The sequence below is a fragment of the Euwallacea similis genome, chromosome 7, assembly GCF_039881205.1.
Source record: "Euwallacea similis isolate ESF13 chromosome 7, ESF131.1, whole genome shotgun sequence".
In the NCBI taxonomy this organism is placed as follows: Eukaryota; Metazoa; Arthropoda; class Insecta; order Coleoptera; family Curculionidae; genus Euwallacea; species Euwallacea similis.
The window spans coordinates 387,968-411,367 of record NC_089615.1 but is presented as its reverse complement, the minus strand read 5'-3'; the positions used below and the strand labels follow the sequence as shown (position 1 = coordinate 411,367).

At 32.3% G+C, this 23,400-nt stretch overlaps 2 protein-coding genes across 2 annotated transcripts in view; one reads left to right on the top strand and one right to left on the bottom strand.

The window, feature by feature from the left end:
• Nucleotides 1–6,378, top strand: part of LOC136409885 (collagen alpha-1(II) chain-like) — a 28,478-nt gene extending 22,100 nt beyond the window's left edge. The window contains exons 18-26 of the mRNA XM_066391721.1: nt 2,252–2,459; nt 3,088–3,258; nt 3,583–3,689; nt 3,812–4,009; nt 4,120–4,318; nt 4,412–4,708; nt 5,598–5,770; nt 5,821–6,036; nt 6,232–6,378. Coding sequence (XP_066247818.1) covers nt 2,252–2,459; nt 3,088–3,258; nt 3,583–3,689; nt 3,812–4,009; nt 4,120–4,318; nt 4,412–4,708; nt 5,598–5,770; nt 5,821–6,036; nt 6,232–6,378 — 1,716 coding nt within the window. The remainder of the gene's footprint in view (nt 1–2,251; nt 2,460–3,087; nt 3,259–3,582; nt 3,690–3,811; nt 4,010–4,119; nt 4,319–4,411; nt 4,709–5,597; nt 5,771–5,820; nt 6,037–6,231) is intronic.
• Nucleotides 6,343–20,850, bottom strand: LOC136409896 (uncharacterized). Its single transcript, XM_066391744.1, has 5 exons — nt 20,747–20,850; nt 17,023–17,272; nt 8,711–8,844; nt 8,142–8,291; nt 6,343–7,814 (listed from the first exon to the last, which is right to left on the bottom strand). Exons 1-5 carry the CDS (start codon nt 20,799–20,801, stop codon nt 7,663–7,665), a joined length of 741 nt encoding a protein of 246 aa, XP_066247841.1. The 5' UTR covers nt 20,802–20,850; the 3' UTR covers nt 6,343–7,662.
• Nucleotides 20,851–23,400: the final 2,550 nt, after the last annotated feature.

Sequence of the window (23,400 nt, the reverse complement as noted above, 5' to 3'; positions counted from 1 at the left end):
TTGCCACTTTCAACCTCTTGGTGAGGGAAGGTGCAACCCTTAAACCTTAAATGGGATTAGGGGTCAAGTGACGCCTCATTTTAAAGATCATTGAATTTTCTTTTCAACGCTATCAAGTTTTTTGAATTTGATGCAGTAGTTTTCGAGAAATCACGTTAATAAGAAATCGATCAATGAACGAATGTAACAATTTCGTCATTTTTGTAGCTGGTACGGATTTTATGTAAGAAGTGCTTTATGAGTTTTTTTTATATCACTCTTGAACTAACTTGATGCAAAAAAGCATTTAATATTAATTTTTTTATTACTTAATAAAATGCATCTACAATCTATTTTGATATTTTTTTAAGAAAGATTTATTTTACATGTTAAAGTCTTAAAATCATTATCATTTATAAGTGTCTTGTTTAAAATTTTATCAGTGAAATTTTAGTAGTTATTTCTGCTATGGAATTCCATACTTCTAACAAAAATAAACGAAGTCATTTTTTACCTCTGTGGAAGTGGATATGATGAATTATTTATCTTCAGTTTATTTACATTTAGTACCTCATACGATTTTGTCTTTGACTATTTCGACTTAAAAGCAATATTTTTTTTGTTAAAAACAGTTTATTTAACTGCAAAACGAGTATCGATAATTGAACTTTATTAACAAAACGGTAGGTGCGCTAATATTACAGTACAGTTATTTAATAACCTATATCGAGATAAGCACATTAACCGGAAGTTCGTGATTGTACTAGTAGCATTTAAGGAAACAGGATCGGTAACAAATCAGAAACGAGTCGCTGCAAATAAAATAGTGGGAAACGAAGCAATGGAAGTTGCTGTTTTCGGCCAAGTTAATATTGACCCTACGTTAAGTACCAGGTAATTACAAGCAGTTTCTGGCACCTCCCGTACGAGCATCCGAAGAATTTTTAAAGCCTATAAATTTCATCCGTATAAAATTCATCTTACGCAAGAATTAAGTGAAGATGACTTTCATAGACGTTTAGAATTTTGCGAAACAATTAGTAAACGAATAACAAATAACCCGAATTTCTTATTCAACATTTGCTTCTCAGATGAGTGTTCGTTTTTTCTGAACGGTATTGTTAATCGTCATAACTGTTGATATTGGTCTGATGAAAACCCACATTTATTTCGTGAAGTTCACATTCAACATCCGCAGAAAATAAACGTCTGGGTGGGAATTTATGGCGATTGTGTCGTTGGTCCTTTTTTTCTACCAGGAAATCTAACAGGAGAGATGTACTTGCAATTGTTAGAAGATACTATCGATCCCGCTTTGACACAAATTATTGAATATAATGACCGTTACAATGAGAATGAGTTGACATTTCAACAAGATGGAGCACCTCCTCATTATTCTTTTGCTGTTTGTCAGTACTTAAATGAAACTTTTCCTAGTAGATGGATTGGCCGAAGAGGACCAGTAGAGTAGCCCGCAAGATCACCAGATTTAAGACTGTTAGATTTTTCCTATGGAGTGACTTAAAGAGTAAGATTTATAAAACTCAGCCACAGTCTCTAAATTGTTTACGTCAGCAAATCATTGATGAATGTCGGAAGATTACACCTGAAATGCTTCAAAACGTCCGAGATTGTTTTGAATAAAACCTCTATTTCTGTATGGAAGCAGGAGAGCAACATTTTGAACATTTGTTAAATTAGAAAGTCAGTAAAATTGTAGATAAATGTTTTGAATTATTCTCCTTTTGTAAAGTTACTACTATCAGAAATTTAAATCTATGCTCAGAAAGAATGGTTTTTCCTACATTTTTTTTAATGTAAGTTACGAATTAAAAAACACTATTATTTGTTCAATGTTGGCTTTTTCAACATTTATAACGTGATTTCTCGAAAACTACTGCATCAAATTTAAAAAAAATGATAGCGTTACAAAGAGAATTCGATGATCTTTAAAATGGTGCATCACTTGACCTCTAATCTCATTTAAGGTTTAAGGGTTGCACTTTCCCCCGCTAAGGAGTTGAAAGTGGCAAGGTTGAAAATGGGCGCAAAGATTTCCCCCTCGAAATAAAAATCGACAGGTCTCAGCGATTTTTTTTTTGAGTGGTAAATATGAAAAATCGGCCTTGTTTCGTTTTCATTGGTCCACCCTGTATAACTAGAAATCAGAAATAAAATTGACGCTATCGTAGCGTAAATTAGCTGTTACATATAAATCAATAGATGTCACATATTAACTCTACGATCATTATCCATATTAACGTTTTACTAGGGACATCCCGGTAATCCAGGACAACCGGGTTCACCAGGTGTGTCAGGTATCAAAGGCAATCAAGGTGATCAAGGCAGACCAGGAAATCCCGGGCTCCAAGGTCCTCCAGGACTTCCAGGTTTAGAAGGTCCTAAAGGGGAATCAGGGTCTGATGGCCATTCTGGTGTTGCTGGTCCACCTGGGCCGCAAGGTCCTTCTGGAGAGAGAGGTAGTAAAAATTGAAGTAGTAACTGCCTATATATGCAAGGAGGAACATTTCGAGTTAAAGGAGAAGTTTTTACTGAATTATCTATTATTGGTGATAAATTTGCATCGGAGAGGAGCGAGTGGAACAATTCTGATGAGAGAATGCCTTCAATTACCTGTATGCATGTGAGAAATATTTATATGATACCTCTGTATACCTTTTGCTTATAGAATTAATTAAGTAAACATTTCTTGTTTCACGTTTTTAAGGATTTTTTCAAAACAATACAAAAAGGGAGCAAACATTTTTTAAACCCAAAATATCAGTTTGTTTATGAGAGAATGTTTGATATTTAAATCGTCATTGTAGAATGCTCAGACTTGGAACTCACCTGTATTGAGAGGATTCGATTCAGAAAGTCAACTTTTAATTATATTAATCATATTGTTATAGTATTCTTTAAGTAAATTTTGAATCAAAAACAAAACTTTCTGTATAATTTTTCTCCATACACAAGGCTCGCATGTATCTATACAAGAAATATATTCCTACATGTATATGGCACAGCGTTACCCATAACTTAAAAATTTCTATGTTATCTTCCTGTTAAGAATATTTTAGTTTTAAAGGTACTTAAAATGGCTTTCAGGTTTACCTGGTCTTCCCGGAGTTCAAGGAGACAAAGGGCCTATCGGACATATTGGTTCCACAGGAGAACCAGGTGTTCCAGGAAAGCCAGGACAAGAAGGTCCTCCAGGCCCCCAAGGGATGGTTGGACCGCCAGGAATAACAGGACCTATTGGAGACCAAGGCCCAGAAGGTAAAGTGATAGTGAAATTGCCATTGTGGTATTAAGTGCATTAATTACCTCATTGCAATTTGTCTTATTGCACATTGGTGGTAATAGATGCACAATGTGAAATTTTAATCAAGTGGAATCTGGTACAAAAGTAAAAATTTATGTTGATTATTATTGTTATTATTTATTTCAATAGCTTTAGAGCGTCCAAAAACCTTTAACATAATGTGTTCTACTGCAATACCCTTAAAATATTAATTTTGATGAAAAGCCCTTTGCTCTTAGATTTTAAAACTGACATCTCTGATCGTTTGCTTGTGATTGTAAAATTGACACACATTTTAGGTTCACCCGGAAAGATCGGACCACCGGGAATAAGTGGACGACCTGGGGATAAAGGTCCACAGGGTTTACCCGGAGCCCCAGGAAATACAGGTCTCACAGGATTGCCTGTAAGTATCGATTACTACGTAAGTGGATAAGTTCACCTTTCCGAAATTTTTGAAAGACACCCTACAGCTAATTAAATTAATGCACATTTATCTGAAGATGATGCTTATCTATTTGTATGTAGGGGCCTCCAGGTCCAACAGGACCAATAGGTTTAACTGGTGAAAGGGGCCCGATTGGAGAAACGGGCCCTCAAGGGGTAGAGGGCCGACCCGGAGAAAGAGGAAAGCAGGGACCTCCTGGAGTGCAAGGACGTAAAGGAGATACCGGTGAGCCCGGTCCAAAAGGTGCTAAAGGTCATACAGGGTTAATGGGTTTGCAGGTACGTTTATTTTCAAGGTTTGAAATGACTCAAAACCAGTTTATTATGTTAACAAATAAAAATATACTTATCGTATTTAAGAATTTATCTATTCATTGTATAATTTTTAGGGTCTCCCGGGTGCACCAGGAGTATCTGGAGAAAAGGGAAATTCAGGTTCGCCTGGAAGTTCAGGCAAAGATGGTGACGTAGGACCGAGAGGATTCCCTGGGCGTGATGGCAACCCTGGCCCACCAGGTCCATCCGGTGCTATTGGTTTAAGAGGAGAGCCTGGTAGCGAAGGGAGGCCAGGACCCCCAGGGCAACCAGGTAATAAAAAGTGTCATTGGTGAATGAACGTATTTATTTCCTCTTCAAATGTCAATAGTATATATTTTTTTAAATTTTTAATTGTATTGCTAGGACCACCTGGATTACCAGGACCACCAGGAGAAGGAATAGGTTACGATGCTGCATCTTTAGCTGCAATTTTGGCAAATACAAATACCCAGAAAGGACCAGATCCGCTGTCTGATGAGCCGTACGTACCCAGAATCTTTGGCAAAGAATTGTCAGTTGAAGAAACTAAAGATCTCATCACCAAAGCTTATGAACACCTGAAAGCTTCGTTTGAGAAATACAAAAGACCAAATGGAGAACAGAAGAATCCTGGGCGTACATGCAGAGACATTTTGGCGGCGTATCCTGATTATCCCAGTGGTAATACAGTTATATTTTTATTTGTCTAGGACAATTGTCAATTAAAACATTTTCATCAAGAAACACAGAGCAGCGAAAATATCCTATAAAATATTTATTATTGAATCAAGTGCAAAAAATAGTAATCTGGTGACATTGCGTTTGAACATTCGAATAAAAAAAGTGGCTCACGATTAAAAGAATCAATTGAGACTACCAAAGAGGTTTCGCACATGAGCCGGAAACTAAATATTTTTTGACGATATTTTGATAAAAATAAGATCTTAAACTTAAGATTTCAAGGCATCTTCATACTTTGAAAACAGCAGTGTGCAAAATAACAGTTCACACACAGTTATTTTCACATCACCCGTACTGCCATATTCAACGTGAAAAACTCCTCATAACAAAAAAGCGCACAATTTTAGACAGTCACATTGCCTGGAAAATGATGAGTTCTCATTTAAATGTTTTTGAAATATAATATGCGGCTAAAAATAATTACTACTTTCTTTAGATACATTTTTTTTAGATATTACAAAATTTTGTGTTTTTTTTTAATGGTATACGTAATTTTAAATTACAATGGATGATAAAATGCATTCCGTTTTTAAATATCGAAATGTTTAAAAAGTAAAACAAAAAATCTATGTATGCCATTCAAATGGAAAAAATGCATTTTTATACCATGTAAACAAATATAAACTAGTTGTCAAAAATCAAAAAAGTTCTTTCTATTAGTTTATTTTACTAAATGTACCGCGTATTGTAATCTTTCTTCGTCCTAACTTTAAGATTAAAGCATTTAGTAAAATTTCATTTTTATTGATTTTTTAGTAATAGTTACAATAAATTTATCAGAAAAAAATCCTTCAAGGAAATTTGTCAGAATATTCAATACCTATTTTAGGGCAATATTGGATAGACCCTAATGATGGTGATCCTAGAGATTCCATTTTGGTTCACTGTGACATGACTAAAAAAGCTTCTTGTATATTGCCAAGCCCTGCAATATCACCGGAGTTAAATCACATTGGAAGTGAACCCGATATTTGGCTGTCAGAGATAAAGGACGGATTGAAGGTAATTAAAATATTTTCGTATTCGTTTTATTATATCTCTTAAATTCACAGATTAATTACAAAGCCGATTCCACTCAGATTGGTTATTTACATTTGTTATCATCAAAGGCCACACAAAATATTACCTACCATTGTCGAAACTCTGTTGCTTACTATGACGTTACTAAACACACTTACCGAAAGGGCCTAAAATTAATGAGTTATAGTGACGTTGAAATTACACCGAAAGGTTCTATGCGATATGAAGCTCTTTTGGATGAGTGCAAGGTATGTTATTACTAGTTAGTGTATTTTGTAAAATTTTGCATTGTGCATAAATAATTCTCCCTCCGTTCGGAAATAAGTATCCGATTTCAAAGACTTTTTGTTCAAAAATAAGTGTGCTTGTAATGGTCACGTAATATGCAAAATAACAAGTCTTCCAAAATTCTATACATAATTATTTTTTATTTTCCGATACAGTATCACAAAGATGTATGGGCTAAAACAGTATTAGAATTTACAACTGATAAACCTTCAAGGCTGCCAGTCATGGATATTGGACTTAGAGATGTTGGAAAAATAGGCCAAAAATTCAGGGTTGACATAGGTCCTGTCTGCTTTTATTGAAATTAATATATTATAAAAACGTCAATATCACTGCCCTAAATGAATGGAAAAAAATGAAATGTGTAAAGTGATGTTATTGTATTAAGGGTTGTCTTATAATTTATCACATTTTGATTGATACAAGATATTTGTTAATTGTTGACTAAGAGTGCTAAAGTTATCTAAGTAGGTATCGTAAGTAAGAAAAGAGAAATGAACTACGGGAACGTCGAAACACATAAATAAAATTTCTAACTTATATTTCAAGTTAAATATCTCTAAAAATAGGAGATATATTTAAATGGGGGTAACATGTTCAAATAGGTGCATCCTTGCACGATGATACAAGGACATTTTAAGTTCCATCCAAGGCAAACCATTCATATATAAAAAGAGATAGGTTCATTACTTGCTAGAAGCTTATAGTTTGGAACTTCAAATACTCTCGCACGATAATTTAGGCATGAGCCTATTTATTATGTTTGTCACACCTAAATACATTTTTTATTTTCTAAGATATTTAACTCCAAATATAAGCTATAAATTTTCATTATACGTCTCGAAGTTTGATCAGTTCAGTTGATAAGGATATTTTCATTAATATATTATGCAAAAAAAGATTTTGATTGTTTTTTTTATATAGGGTGCCTCCTTTTTTAATCAAAACTTAGGGGCTAATTATTAATGCTTAATAATTAACATTGAAAAATAGTTTGCTTTAGTATACACATTCCTGGTTCCTTCAGGGGAGCCCTAGATCATATAGTCCAGCGTCGAATTTGGATCTAGATTAGATTTGTGTAGAGTGGGCCTAAGGAACTCTTACAATCTTAAATATCTCTTGGGTCTGCACATCCATTGCAGATCATTTAAATGGTATAGTGCTTGCCTAAGCATGTTTGTTTTGACAAATACTTTTCATCAGGTGTCATTGTACTTTAAAATTTGTCCTTTTTTTTTAAAAAGTCAATTTTGCAAAAGTTTCATTATAATTTTGGAAAGGAGCGTCCCAAAGAAATATAATCTTAAACTATCGTTAAAAGAGTTTTTGTATCATATTTTAAAACAGCGAGTTTATGCACTTCTTTACTCCAATTCAAACACTAAAAATTGTATTATAATTTGATAATATAGAAAACCAAAAAGAAAGTGAAAAGAAGAAAGAAGTGAAGAAGTGAAGAAAAAAAAGAAGTGAAGAAGTGAAGAAAAAAAAGAAGTGCTACGATAAATATTACACACTTACTTAACACAGTTTGCGATGCCTGTTAAAGAAATACTTAATTTTATTACTTAAAATAACAACGTTTAAGCAGGCAGCCACTCTGACGCTTTCATATTTGCCAATATTTGATCGGCAACTACCTTGAAGAGCTCGTTAAAAGTTTCTACGAAAATGGGATTAACTGCTTCCAGTACCCTTTGAGGGTTCTCGTTAAAGAAGTTTGAAATTATATCAGCTGCAAAGAACATATTCGTTAATATTAGGAGTGGAGTAGTAGCAATTGATTGGAATCTGCAGATTACGCAGATCTTGCTATGCAGTGTGAATCAAGTTTTAGAACATTTTTTTAAACTATGGAGTCCTTGCCTAATAATAATAATTACTCAATGTACTGAAATGTCCCCAAAATAATGCTGAGTAACTAGAGAATCTTTTGAATATATCCTGTAAATTGCCCAAATATTTTTATATTATGCCCAGCGAATGCCAGAGCTAATATAAACGTGACTCACCCTGCGTTAGTGATTGAATATTTTTCGATCCTTATGATAAAATAATTTACCTGCAAATTGGAGGTCTGGATTTTTTGCCGTAAGTTTAATCCATCCATCACTTACAACAATTTTTGAGCTGATCTTTCTAATTCTAAAGTATTCATCGGCGTCCTTTTCATAGGTTTCAAAAGATGTTTTAACCCGAAATTTTATATCACCTAAGAACAGGAAAAAATTATAATGTGTTAGTATGATAGGTATTCATTTTTAAACATTAACACCCTGTATATTGGTCATATAGCATTTGTAGCCCTATGTTTAATAGAAATATATTTCATATCCTTTGATATAGAATCAGCCCTACAATTATTCTCTAGGCAATATTTTGCAACGTCCTGTATTAGTCTTTTTTAGCTAATTTTCATCGATGTGATAGAACACTAATATTGACTTAACGGTGAAGTTACAAATATATTACATGGAAATATTGGTAAGTTGACATGTAACGGGCGTTTTTGAATTTCATTGTCAGGGTGTTTGTCAGTTACAGGGTCTTTTGATTCACTAATTACAATTTTAGTTCATAAAACTCAATAGCAGAGCCAAAGACTCGACTGAATCTTAGTTATTAACTTACTGAAATTTCCCTTAAAGTATCCTTTGCTCTGTAAGGGAATAGTTAGTAGCTGCCCCGTAACATCGTATTCCATTTCAATGTATGCCCAGGGAAGTGTTAATCTGATTTCTCCTATATTTTTCTTTGGATCGGCTCTGAAAAAAATCGAACATGTCATTTTGGTAGATGAGGTAGAAAGTTTTCTGACGAAACTACGAATGAAGCTTCGCACACAAGTTATATCAATATTTTTAACTTTTTTTTCAACGCTGATATGAAATATCAGAAACTAAAAGATGTCGTTGTTTTTACTTAACAACGGTATGTCAACTTAGTAATAAAAAAAGGCGTCTCTGTAAAACACTGATTTTACTCTAACATAAATATTCCGTTAATTATTGAGAAACTATAAAAAATAGGACACAGAATACGACGAAGTACTTACTCAAGTGAAGAATACAGCGCCGGAAAATAATAATATAAAGAGTAAAGTTTTGAAAAATTTTACCTCAGAAACACACGAACTTATACTAAATCAACTAAAAAATTATATCACAAATAATATAATACTTTGCACATGGAAAAAAGGTATTGTAGCACTGTTCCAAAAAATGGGTTAGACAATACGCAAATAAAACTATAACCCTATCACACTATTCCCTGTTCTGAGTAAAGTATTCGAGCACATAATAAAAAACTACAATTATGTGACTACTATCAAACTATAACATAATAAAAGACTACAACAGTTGATAAGAAAATATACAGAGTGTTTCTGAATAGATGGTAAAAATTTTAATTGGTGAATCCTGAGCCTAATTTAAAACGAAAAGTTCATATAAAGACGTTCTAAAATACTTCGTCTTCGATCTACAAGATGTTAAAAAACACTTTTTTTTTTGTTTTTTAAATTACTTGTTTATTTTTCATTGAAACTTGCTGAAAATTTGTACAAATAATATTCCGAGAATCTTCTACAAACAGAAATTTTCGGATTTTGATTTCATATACGGGGTAATGCGTATTAATAGATCTTGAATTCTCATTTATTACATTTTTTTTTGGTAATATTTTGATTCCTTTAGACAAATTTTTGAAATCTGCATTGAATTTTCTCACTTTTCAGTCTCTTGCAAAATTTCACTTAAATGGATGGTTTAGGTAATATTCGCGATAATAAGCAACTGCTTCCTGCAGATGCAATTATTAACATCAATGTTAATCAATCAAATTTAATCGAGAACTTTATTTAATATGATATAGTTTTAATTTTATAGCAGCTGCTGAAAATGACCCCCACCTACTAATTTACATGATTCTATTTTTTTCTCATAGACTGGAGTACTTTATGAAAAATTTCTGGTGAATTACGTATTACTACACAAGACTTAACAAACCTATTTCTAAGACGTTCTTCATCTTTTATTGATATGGAGTAAACCAAAGTTTTTAAGTGACCCCATAAAAAATAATCCATGCTATTGAGATCTAGGAACTTCCGCGATCAATCTAGCGAAATTCACGAACCAACACACTGACATGAGGAAGTGCCCCATCATGCATGAACTACATTTTTTGTCGTAACAAAAGGGGTACCTTTTCCAATAGTACTGGTAGATTTACTTCTAAAAATTGGCAATATGTTAGTTCGTCTACTTTTGCTGGTACAAAGAAAGATCCTAGTAAAAAATCCCCAACCATTCTACACCATATGTTTATTGAAATTTTTTCTTCAAAATTTGATTGCAGCAAGCATGAGGATTTTTTTTACACAACAAATGATTATTGTGAAAGTTTCTTATTGCCTCTTGGGAAAAGTTTGCTTCATTCGTAAAGAGAACTTAGTGATTAAATAAAGGGTTATTCATAAGCATGTGCTGAAATCATTCACAAAATGCTATACGCAACGGAAAGTCACGTGGGAACAGTACTTAAACCCTTGGAATGTGGTACGGTTGCAGCATATTGGCAACAAGGATTTTCAAAACAGTTACACGAGATATGTTTAAAATGCTTACAATTTTACAAGTACTTAAATGGGGCTATTCTTCAATAGTATTCAAAACAGCTTCATCTACTTTGGGTGCTCTTACCGTACAGTGGGCTCCTTTTGCAGTATTATCGATTTTTAAACTTCCAGTTTTGCAGAGTCGATGGTGGATCCTAGTAAATGTTCTTTTGTCACATAGGGTACGATCTGAATAACGCTCTTGATATATTCGTCTTGCTCTACAGGCATTTCCGTTGGCAAGTCCATAGACAAAGTGCATATCAGCTAACTCACTGTTATCAAAATTTTGGAAAACCATTGTTTTTTAAGTACAAATAATAAAACCTGCAAATGAGCAATAGTAGGCTCATAGTAGTCAATAGCTGTCAAGCCTAACAGCAAACAAATGCAGCAAAAAATCATTTCGATTAAAAATAAACGAGTAATTTAAAAAAAACGAAAAAAAAAGTGTTTTTCAAACCTTGTAAATCGAAGACGAAGCATTTTTGGACATATCTTTATATGAACTTCTCGTCTTAAATTTGGCTTAGGATGTACCCATTAAAATGTTTACCATCTATTTAGAAACACCCTGTATAACCACACCAATTTGGCTTTAAATCGAAACACTCGACCATTCACTTTCTGTTCCTTTTGAGAAAGAACATACAAACAACATACCTAAATGGCGGAAAAACTGCAAGTTTATTCATAGATATTAATAAGGCCTTTGACAGCGTCTGACATAAGAGTCTCCTATACAGGGTGTCTCAAATTAAAGGGCCACTATGAATATCTTGAAAACCATTAAAGATACGAAAAAATTTTAATTATGGCAAAATCGCGTATTTTTATGCTAAATAAAATGCCGTTTAAAAATCCGAAAAATTCCGACGGGTTCCCACGATATAGAAAAAAAACCGAAGCTCTGATATTTCGATTTTGCTTCCTTTTGACGTTATTCCCATAAATAACGGTAAGCGAATGAAAGATTATTAAGGCTTCTATTTCTGATGGAGAAGATGGCACAATAAGACTTTATTTCCGACGTATTGTCAATTGGCGACCATCATCAATTCTTTGGTTTTAATATGAACTTTAATATTTTATTCGTTTTCAAATTTGAAAAATGTTAATTAAAAAATAACAAAAGGTTATCTTTATTTAATATATTAATAATAATACTAATTTAATTAAAATTTAGAACATATTTTAATTATTAATAATTTAAAAATGAAAGAAAATTATAAAAGGTTTTCGAGTTGAAAGCCATTCGCCTCAATACATTTTGTATTCAGTTTATGTAATTTCAATATCGCACGTTGAATAGATCGATGGGGAAGTGATGTTATTTCCCTCATTAAATTCAGTCGTAGTTCATTAATATTGTTTAGAATTTCACGGTATAAACGGTTTTAAAGGTATTCTTACAGAAAGTAATCCAAGGGATTCAAGTTAGGACTTCTAGCAGACCACCTCACAGGTCCATGGTTTCCAATCCATTGACTTGGTAAAATCCTATTCAAATAATTTGTTACTTTTTGTCCATTGAGTGGAAGAGTATCGTCATGGTACCACCATGACTGTGGTAGAATAATCAACGGTTCGTCTTCAAATTGATCCAGAATATGACGTAATATTAGTTCTAAGTATCAGTCAGGGTTATGTGCGTGTGCGTTACCGATTGAGATGTTGGTAACAGATTAACGTGCATCTGGAGTGAAGGGGTTCGTTTTGCGTTATAGTTCCTGGGAGACACGCAGGAAGGATCAGTATTCAACTCGACAAAGAAACTGATCCAGTAGATTAAATACGTGCTTTTCCTACGCGACCACTTTATTTACACAGAACTAGGATATACAGTCTGTCCTAGATAAGAATGAACAATATGGGGATCTCGGAAACGATAATAGATACAAAATGGTTTAAATTGGGAAAAAGTTGGTCAATTTAAAGCAAATTAATAATCTGTTTTTATACCGGCTAAATTCCAAATGGTTATGAAGATATCCGGAAAAAAAACGAATTTGGCGGTTTATGTTTTTTGCAAGTAACTCTTATACGGTTATAATTAGAGGAATGAAAATTTTACATTATTTAAGCACTTTTTTGAGAACTGCTTAGCAGTGTTGTCAGTTTTCTTATTAAATCTTTACTTTCGGAGAAAAATTAGTAAACTTTTGATTTACATATGGGTGTGATGTCGATTCTTCATATTTTTAAAATCGTCAAATTCCCTTTTCAGCCATGTATTACATTTAGTATTTTTCTCAGAAACTCTATGAGTTATAGCCATTAAAGCAATTTTCGATAAGTCGGCCATGATTTTGACTTATAGTAATGGTACATATTAAATAAATTAATGCTATGGAAGCGTCAAAATTATTTAAAAGTCGTAAAACCTTATATTTGTTTGACGTGTACATAATTATATTTACTTACACGTATTACTGAGATCAGCATAAAATTTAAAAAATAATTGTTTTAAATTATGTATTTAATAATAACAATGCAGCTAAACTTGAATCGAATCGAAATCTCAAATTATAACAAATGTTCAAATAAACCACCATTATTTTCCAGGCATAGGTATGCTCTTTTCACCGTCGAATCTAAAACTCTGTTTAACATTTCTGGGGTAATCGTATTGAATGCCTCTCTTATACATATTTGTAATTCTTCTTCGTTTTCAAAATTTTGACTGTACACTTTGGTTTTTAATAGTGCTCCGTCAGATTAATGTTTATAGGAAATTATTTTACTATTTTTGGCTCTACATTTACCTTTTCCCTTAAGTTTTGTACCAACTTTTCCAAACATCCTGTATATATATAAAGTGTGTAACATTTAACCTGGAATATCAAAATATCTGGAATACTAGGCATCCTATAAAGTGTTTTCTAGGATGAATCGAAAAAAATATTTTAAACAATTTTTCTTATTTTTAGCCGTATTATCCGAATCTGTAAAAAAAATCACCTCCACCTCACCCATACGAGGGGTAGCGATTATACATATGTATATGTATAATATACATATACGAGGTTTGTTAAAAAAAAAGGTGACTTTTTCAGTTTCGCGTGCTACGTACATTCGATTTTCGATTTTTTGTTTTTGTTAGATTGGTACACTTGTCCCTAAGATATCTTGGCATTATCAGCCATTTATCGTTTTTAATTTGTTTTTAACAACTATAAAGATAAGACGTGTTTTGGTGTGCTTGGCGATTTCTTGCTATCGAAAAATATGGATCAAAGAATCTATATTAAATTTTGTATGAAAAATAAAATTAAGTGCTCCAACGCATTTAAAATGTTGACCCTAGCATTTGGCGAGTTTACTTTGAGCAAAAAGAGTGTTTACAAATGGTACAAGCTCTTCAAAGAAGGCCGAGAAGATGTTAATGAAGATGCGCGCCCTGGATGGTCAAATGTGAAGGTTTTACTTACTATTTTCTTCAATTACAATGACATGGTGCATCATGAGTTTTTGCCAAAAGGTCGTATGGTCAATAAGGAATATTACTTGGAGTTTTGCGCCGTATACGTGAAGCAATACGAAGAAAATGTGCGGATTTGTGGAAAAACAATTCATGGCTTTTACATCATGATAATGCACCTGCTCACAGATCGTTGCTTGTTCGTGAACTTTTGATCAAAAACAATATCGTAATCATGCCTCAGACACCGTATTCACCGAACTTGTACCCCTGCAACTTTCTCCTCTTCCTAAAACTGAATAGACCCATGAAAGGATGGAGGTTTACCACGATTGAGGAGATAAAGACCGCAACGTTGAAACACCTCAAAGTCATACCAAAAAGTACATATCAATAGTGCTTCGAGGTATGGAAAAAGTGCTGAAACAAGTCTATTATATTTCAGAGGGGTTACTTTGAAGGAGACAAAATAGATATTGATGAATAAATAAGTATTTTTCCGTTAAAATAAAAAGTCACCTTTTTTTAAATAAACCTCGTATGTATAGATGTACAGTAAGTCTTTTTATCTGGGAACATACCATGTTATTACCCTGTATTCAATTTCAAAAAATACACTTCAACGCATTGAAATGCAAACAACTAACATTACACAGCGAATATTTAAAACTTCAAATTTTAAAAAAATTTCATCAACTTTGCTTTTTCTTGTGGGCGCCATATTAAATTTTTATATTATTTAAATTCAGTTTTTTCCTGTTTACGATGATGTATTATATGTTATAGTTTAGTATTTTAGTTTGATCAAAGTATCAAAAAAATTGATTTTGCTAAGAGTACTTTGAAAAACTTGATTTTAATGGAGTGATGTATCACACATAAATGTTTTCTGAAATTTATTTACATAAAAATGAATTTAAAAATATAAATAAATAAAAATTCACAACAAATGTTCAAAAATGCCTTTCTCTTGTTCAATGCACAAATTAATGCGGCGATCAATATTATTAATAGCATGATTGATGTCGCGTCTTCTTAATGTTGCAAATGTATTATGTTTATAATTTGTGCTCACAGGTCTTCTAAATTTTGTATCGGTTTTATTTTTTACAATTTCCCATAAGTAAAAATTGAGAGGCGATAAGTCAGGTGATCTCGTGGGCCATTCTACTACCCCTCGGTTCTCAATCCGCTGACTAGCAAATTCTTCGTTAAAGAAATCCCTTATCCCCCTTAGGTTGTGTGGAGGTGCTTCATCTTCTTAGAACTAGATAGGTCGAAGTTGTTCGAGTAACAAATTTTCTAAATAATTCGCCAAGTAATTTTGTAGAAAATTCAAATAGGCAACTCCATTTAAATTATTATCATAAATAAAGGGACCTATTATGTTACCGTTTAAAATTTCTGCCCACACATTCAAACCAAAACTAACTTGATTTCTAATTGGTTTGTTTTAATGTGAGTTCTGTACGATCCAGATATGTTTATTATTTCTATTAAACATTCCACAATTGGGGAACTTGCTTTCGTCTATCCAAAGTATGAAATTCAGATAATTGACATATAAATTAATTTGTTGTCTAAGCAAATTACAACAAACTAATCGCCGTTCAAAATCCCTAAGTAATAATCTCTGAAAGACATGTATTTTGTAGGGCTTGTAGTTATTTTTGTTTAATATTTTCCAACCTTTAATCTAAGGTACATGCAGTTGAAATGCTATTTCATTTGTAGATTTCCTCAGATGGGCATTAACCTGAAAGTTTTTTGAATGCTAATTCGTAAACTTAGGCACGTGTTATAAAGATAAACCTGTTCTAGAACTCGATTAGTATCCTCTTCGTTAATTCTATTACCATAATTACTTCTTGGCTTTTGAAAAGAACCACATTCAACTAAAATTCGTTCCAATCTAGAAAAATAGGAGAAATATGGTTGCCGCCTTTCTGGAAATTCTTGAAAGTAAGCTTCACTGGTTCGCATAGAATTTCTGTGATTCATGAAATAAAGTCTTAACATGTCCTGATTTTTTTCATTTGTAGAACTCATTTTTATTTAAACACTAAATAAACAATAAGGGTAAGAACAGTTTAACAATCTCGGATAATTAACATATCAATTATGTTTGTGTTTTTAAATATTTCCAAAGTATACTTGTTTATCTTGTTTCCCAAAGCACACTTAGCAAAATCAATTTTTTTGATACTTTAATCAAACTGAAATACTGAATCATAACATGTAATACATCATCGTAATCAGAAAAAAAACCTGAATTTAAAAATGTAAAAATCCAATATGGCGCCCATAAGAAAAAACAAAGTTGATGATGGTTGCAAGAAATTTAAACATCAGATTTCAAATACGATATCACTATTTTGTAGAAGAGAGAAAGTGGCAATTATGACGTGTCATTCGTTTTTAATTATCTCTTCAAATAACCTCAATAAAGAAAAGAAAATTTTTTCAAAATTTCGTTTTTTTTACGGATATTTCCAGAAGTAATTAGAATTTTTCAAATTTTAAAAAGGTATTTTATTGAGCTCCGAATTGCACAATTTTACACCAATTTAACCGACTTCGTATCTCTTATAGTTACTGAGATCCCAATGATGAGCGTCGAATCGGAATAATTGTGGTATCCACTATTGTTTACCTTAACAAGTCAGGTTCGTATCATTAAAATTTGAGCTGATGATGCATACTAAATAACCATATAGAAAAAAGCTGTTTTTAAAAAAATTTTAAAAATCAACCCATTAATTTCACGTCAAGAAAAAGAAAGATGAATCATTTTATTGGCTAATAGATGTGGCAGTGAAATTTTAACTCGAAATTCCGTGAACATTTAATTCTAACTTTAACATATGACAGAAATAATCAGACTTATTTCTATTTTATACTTACTTTAGTCTTTCAACGATTATATTTCTCGCCCCTTCGATTCTGATGTTTCTGGAAATGGCGTTTATGCGAACTGCATTGTTGTGAGTTCTATTTACTACCATCATTGGGATAAGGAAAGGATCCATGGGCGGAACACTTAGTTCTGGTATGCCTTTCAATAAATAAGAAGTTGCATTTTTGAAGCCATTTTGAACGCATTTTTCATATTCGGGATCAGATGATTTGCAGAGCAGAGGCTCTATGAAATTAACTAAAACAGTAAACGTAATATAATTAAACTGTTTAACAATATGTACTTTAATAAGCATACGTCTATCACAGTGACGAAATGGTTAAATATTATTTGACTTACCTACCTTAACTGTAATTACCATTTAGTAGGTGAAAGTCGTATTACGTAAAGACAACATCCGCCAAAATAAAGAATACCGAAAGTAAAAATTAGATTTATTTTTTAATCTCTGTAATTTAGGTGTTCAAAATGTTCACCATTTTGACGTAAATACGCTTCATATCAATTTTTTTAAGTTACTAAACAAATTTATAAAAAGTGGTTTATGTAACTGCTGAAATTTTTTAAAAATTCTTTCTCATATTTGGATAATATTCACCGGTGGATTTTATGAGTGAAATATTTTATCTTTCATTATGCCCCAAATGTATGCATCAGGCAGCGTCAAATCAGGTAAATGAGAAAGATATTCAAAATCTGTTCATCGGCAAATTATCGTATTATCAAAATGCTGTCGGAGTAAGTCGAAGGTGCGCTCAGCTGTATGATTCATTAAACCAACTTGTTGAATCATTATATGCACACCTGTAGATTTCGTACACGGCAAATTCTTTATATCTCTCACAAAAGGTTAAATAATTTTCTCTCTGTAACGCTCTTTGTTGACAGTAAGTGGATTCTGACTGTCATGTTCAACAAAAGAGGAACCAATCATTTCATGACCAGATATCGTGCACCAAATGGTAACTCAAAAACTGTGGAATCGTTTTTCTACAATAAAATCAGGACGTTCAAATTTAAAAAATCTGGTTGTTTGTCGATTAATATAACCGCTAAGGTGAACGTGACCCTGGTCTGAAAACCATATGTTTTTTAAGAATTCCGAATCCTTGTAAATTAAGCTCAACATGTGATCATTGTAAATTTCTCTTGCATGTTTGTCCGCAGCGTTTAGTCCTTGTCTTACTTAAATACGACATGGAAAACCATTAATTAATTTAAGCATTCAACGTGTAAACGTTTCACAGATGTTGAGTTTACATATAGTTATCACAAGGTTTCTTTGTAGTGATTCCACAACTTGATCAATAACACGTTCTTCATTGTCGTTAGTACATACTGTTTTTCGACGACCTAAAGAACCTTTACGTTAACACTATACACTACCAATGCGACGAAATTTTTCAACAATAGCTAATATCACACTTTTACTGGGGGCTACTTTATTAAACGTTTGTCGATATTTTATTGACACCTGTTGTAAGCTTGAATCATTATTATGACCATTTTCATATGAGCGGAAATAATGCTATATCAAAAACACTTTTCCTTCCGTTGTTAGAAGCTTTTTTAAATCAAATTTAACTTCAGCATACTATTAACTTCTCAACTAATAACAGTGCATATTATATAAGCAACTTCACAGCACCCACTGTTTCGATACTATTTATTTTGGCGGATACCGTACTTGTAATGCACAATTTCGTATAAATGTGGACTATAAGTTTAAAGGGGAAAATGTTTTCGCATTATTGAGGATAATCAACTAAGTAATCTATCGTTATTGGTTAACTAGAACACTGGATATATTTGCCGTGGCAGTAAATCAAGACATTGATTTTAATCTAATAACATTGATAATAAATACATATGCTCCTCTTAATAAATACAAAAAAAGCTACAAATATTTCAAGGAAAGGAAGGTTCATGGAGACTTTTATCTTTTTTTGTACAGAGCATATTAAGGGAAAAAAAAATTATTAGTACTAACTTTCATATCACGCAACAAAAAAGTTGCGCTACTTTAAAAAGGGCCAACACAGATTCAACGGCGCCTTCTACACTTTTACTACTACTAACCATCAAATATGAGACTTTCTTGAACTACTATCCAACTCTCAATTAGAAATATTATAACTATACGTACAGTGAGATTTTTTTAATCTCTGAACATATCATGTTATTACCTTATGTTCAATTTTAAAAAACACACCTTAACGTATTGGAACGTAAGCAACCAACATTACACAGCAAACATTTAAAACTTCAAATTTTTAAAAAAGGAAAAAGGAAAACTCTTTCTCTTTCGTTTAACAACATTAAATTACTAATAGGTACAAAATAATGTTTATATGGTAAAAACTCAAATTTTAATTGAAACAACAATGTTTAAAAATGAAATAAATTAAAAATTTACAATAAATGTTAGAAATGCCCTCCTTGTTCCAAACAATAGGCAAGGCCGTTTTCAATTTCTAACACGGAATTTCTTAAAAAAAGCTGGATTTATTTCGTTACAAGTGTTACAAATTCGCTGTTTTAATTCTTCCACATTTTGAATTTAAATGTTATTATCAATTTTAGATTTAAAGTAGTTTCAAAGAAAGAAATCATCGGAGAAGGGGTCTAAAGACCTGGGCGCCCATAAAACTGGTCCTAATCTGCCTATCCACCTATCTGGAAACTCCTAATTTAGTAAATCTCTAATAGGAATTGTAGAACAGAGAGGAGCACTATCCATTTGAAACCATGGATTTTCAATATTTAAATTGGCAATTTCTGGCAAAACTTTATTTTGAAGAAGATTCAAAAATTTAGCTGAATTGAGATATTCTTTAATAAAAAACGATCCAATAAGCACATCTCCAATTATGCTGATCCAAACGTTGATTCTCGCATTATATTATGTGCGGGTTAAATGTTGTACTTGGCATTTTTTTAACCAATACCTGAGGAATAATGAAAGAAATGGATATAATAAGATACAACAGAATCATAATAAGTTCTTTCCTGTAATTTTGAGAATTTACACAACCATTTAGGGAGAAGAACGCTTTATTAGTAAAACAAATTTGTGCTAAAATATCCCCATTTCCATACAGTAAATTTTGTACACGTTCGCAAAAATCTGTTCTTCTAATGTTATCTTCTTCGCACAATAATTGATGATTAGAATATTTGTAATCTTTGTATTTGAACCCTTTTAAGGTTTTAGATACAGAAAATTTTTAAATTGTAAAATATTCAGATATCTACTTCAAAGATGCTATATGATTTTCTTCCACAAAACAAAGTATTTAACGTCATTTCTTCAATAAGGACATGTGAAAATTAAATTTTTTTTTTATGTTAATGGATTACTCAACCTTCCGAGTTAAACGATCTGACGATGTAGTGAATGGTTTCTATGGCCGGTATAAGTTTTCTTAGATATTTTGCTGCGAATAAATCGCGTATATTTCTGAAACTATTGTCGCTTTGTTGTAAATTGAGCATTTCTATTTTTTCTTCTTTATAATACATAGTTTTTGAAAAGTTCAGAAATTATTAACAGGAAACTGACTTTGACGTTTCAAATTTTCGTTGTGTAATATTGGTTATTTGCGTTCCAATGCGTTGAGGTGTGTTTTTTTTTAAATTGAACATAGGGTAATAACATGGTATGTTTAAAGATTTAAAAAATCCACTCTATGTAGATATACAGGTACTTACGGACTTTAGATGATCCTAGCCCTATGAGTGCACAAATGACGATAAATTTCTTCATTTTGTATACAATCAAGTTATTTACTAAATGCTGCTGGCTAAGACGTATATTTCGTTAAGTATATTCTATGTCACCATCCCCACTATATATAAATACATATGTTGTCTACCGTTTACTTTTGCAATGTTATGGTACTGTATCTACTGATTATACTTACAAGTTAGGTTTTAAACCTATTGACCAATAATTTTTTATTACAAATAATTGCGGATACAACAACTTTTGCAATGCTATTATAATAGTTCTTTGTGTTGACAAATTCCAAAGTAATTTTGAAGATGCAACTATGAAAACTTAAATTTGTAACAACTGAAAATTGGTAAAAAAACTCCTGGAATACGGGTTAAATTCCCTTGAAACTATTCTATGGATTTAACATATATTCTATATATAACATATATCTATTACACTTTGACTTTGATCAATTTAAAACCCATAAAACCCATTTTTAATTATTTGTAAAGTGAATTTATATTTTTCTACTATCTAATAATGTCCATTTTTAAAGTCGATTAATGGGTGTGATAGATTTCTGGTTGTTATAGCAGTTCCCACCTTAAAATTTTAATTCTAAATAGTCTTTTTCTTTTGGTTGCCAGAAAACGTCATCAACCACACTACAAAGATGACTGTTACATGCTTTCAAATTATTTACAATCCAGTGACCTCTGTTTCGGCAAAGTTTACTAATAGGGAATGATATTCCCACGATATCGTAAGATATTCAAGACCATGAATATTACGTCTAGCTTCGTGCCATCATATAATTTTTTGAAGGCACCGATTGTTGTCCTATTCACGCGATTTTGGCAAAAGTGAACTCAGGACAGATGTGCGTCTAATTACAAGAGGTCCGCCTTCTTTGATTTACGACCAAAATTTCCAATGTCGAGTCCAATAAATCTCCCTTCCGATCTTCTCATCGACAGGGTTGAAAAAATGAGACAAGTCGCTCTCTTCTCCACGAACATTCGGACGGTACCCATCGCGATGGGTCACTCACAACATTTTATTTTACACTCACTAATGCTATAAGTACATTACATTATAGTGATTCGAACATATCGTATTTTAGATCTACTGTTATAATAAGTTATAATTAATAAATAGTGTTCACCAACATTGTGAATTAATTAAACTACTAATATCATCTCGTTTGCAAAACATACGGGAAAAATAATGACTTTGAAAATGGACTTAAACGATTTACTTAATTTGGAAACAATTCAGCATAAAACTCATTAGTAATTGAATTTGCAATCACTGTAAATTTATTGGCTAGAGAATTTTCCAAAGTCGACTTAATTGCATTTATAAAATAATCAGAATTATCTGTGACGAAACTGTTTATGGCTGTTGACAAAATAGGATTTTGCCCCAAGAATAAATTTCCCACCGAGAGTCTACTGGGGCCTATATGCAGGCTTAAGCCAAATTTACGGAACTTCAAATACTGTTATCCATTTTTGTCGATGAACTTCCCATTTATTGTGCAGTCAAACTTGTAGTTAGCTAAAACATGTTATTTTATTAGCTAATATAAATTACATTGTTAACAATTTAAATAAAGCAAAATATCTAACATTGGACAAGATTTTCATTAACAAGACCAACATATTTCCAAAGAGGTACAGGCTATTTTCTAAACGTTGATGTGTGAAATATGAAAGTTGTTTTTTCTTAGGATTGATTTCACCACTTACTGAAATTTATTGGTCCTCGCCCTTTATATTTTAGAGCCAAAATATTTATGTCGACGTCATAATCTCCCTGTATATATGTATAATGCTGGAATATTTCCTTGAACCACAAATTAATTTTGTTAATATTGATCCTGAAACAAACATAATACAATATTAAGAATATCTGAAAAGGATTAGAAGTTGTAGAAAGTGTATACAATATGTATACTTCTGAATAAAGGCCGTGTAAGGTTAAGGGGTTAATTCGGCCCCCACAGACGATCGGTCTGAAATTTTTACCAATTGTCCCTATCACTTAAAGGACTTACCACATAAAATTTCAACTTCCTAAGTCTCACCATTCAAGGGTAGGACGGGTTGAGGGTGAAAACTTTAAAACGCCACATGTCGGGAACTGTTCATCGTACAGCGTGGAGCAAAATGGTGCGTCTTTCAGTAACCACCTTCTTATTTTCATATACTTGCAGATTTATCGGTTGATGCCAAAGGGCCGAAATCTAAAAAAAAAACTCAGGTGATTTTAAAGGAGTTCGCGCTTTGGTACACTAACCATTTTTGCACATTGTGTAGAAGGCCTCTCGAAGTATCTACTCACGTTGAATCAGATTTGTACCAAATTCAATATTTGGGATATAACGATTCAAAGTATAGGCATATAAATATCAATAACTTATAAGTCTAAATCCATATAATTCATATAACTAACGCAGCAGAAAGCAGCACCAACACCAAATAACGTCGCTATACAATATATACGGCATAGAGCCCCTAGAGCTGCTTTCTAAAGTGATGAGGAAGTAAGCATAATTATGTACTCAGAAAGAAGGGAAGAAATTTAATGTTTTTGGGAACACTGGTTATTATTCAGGGAGAGTGGTAACGTCAGCGTTTTCATC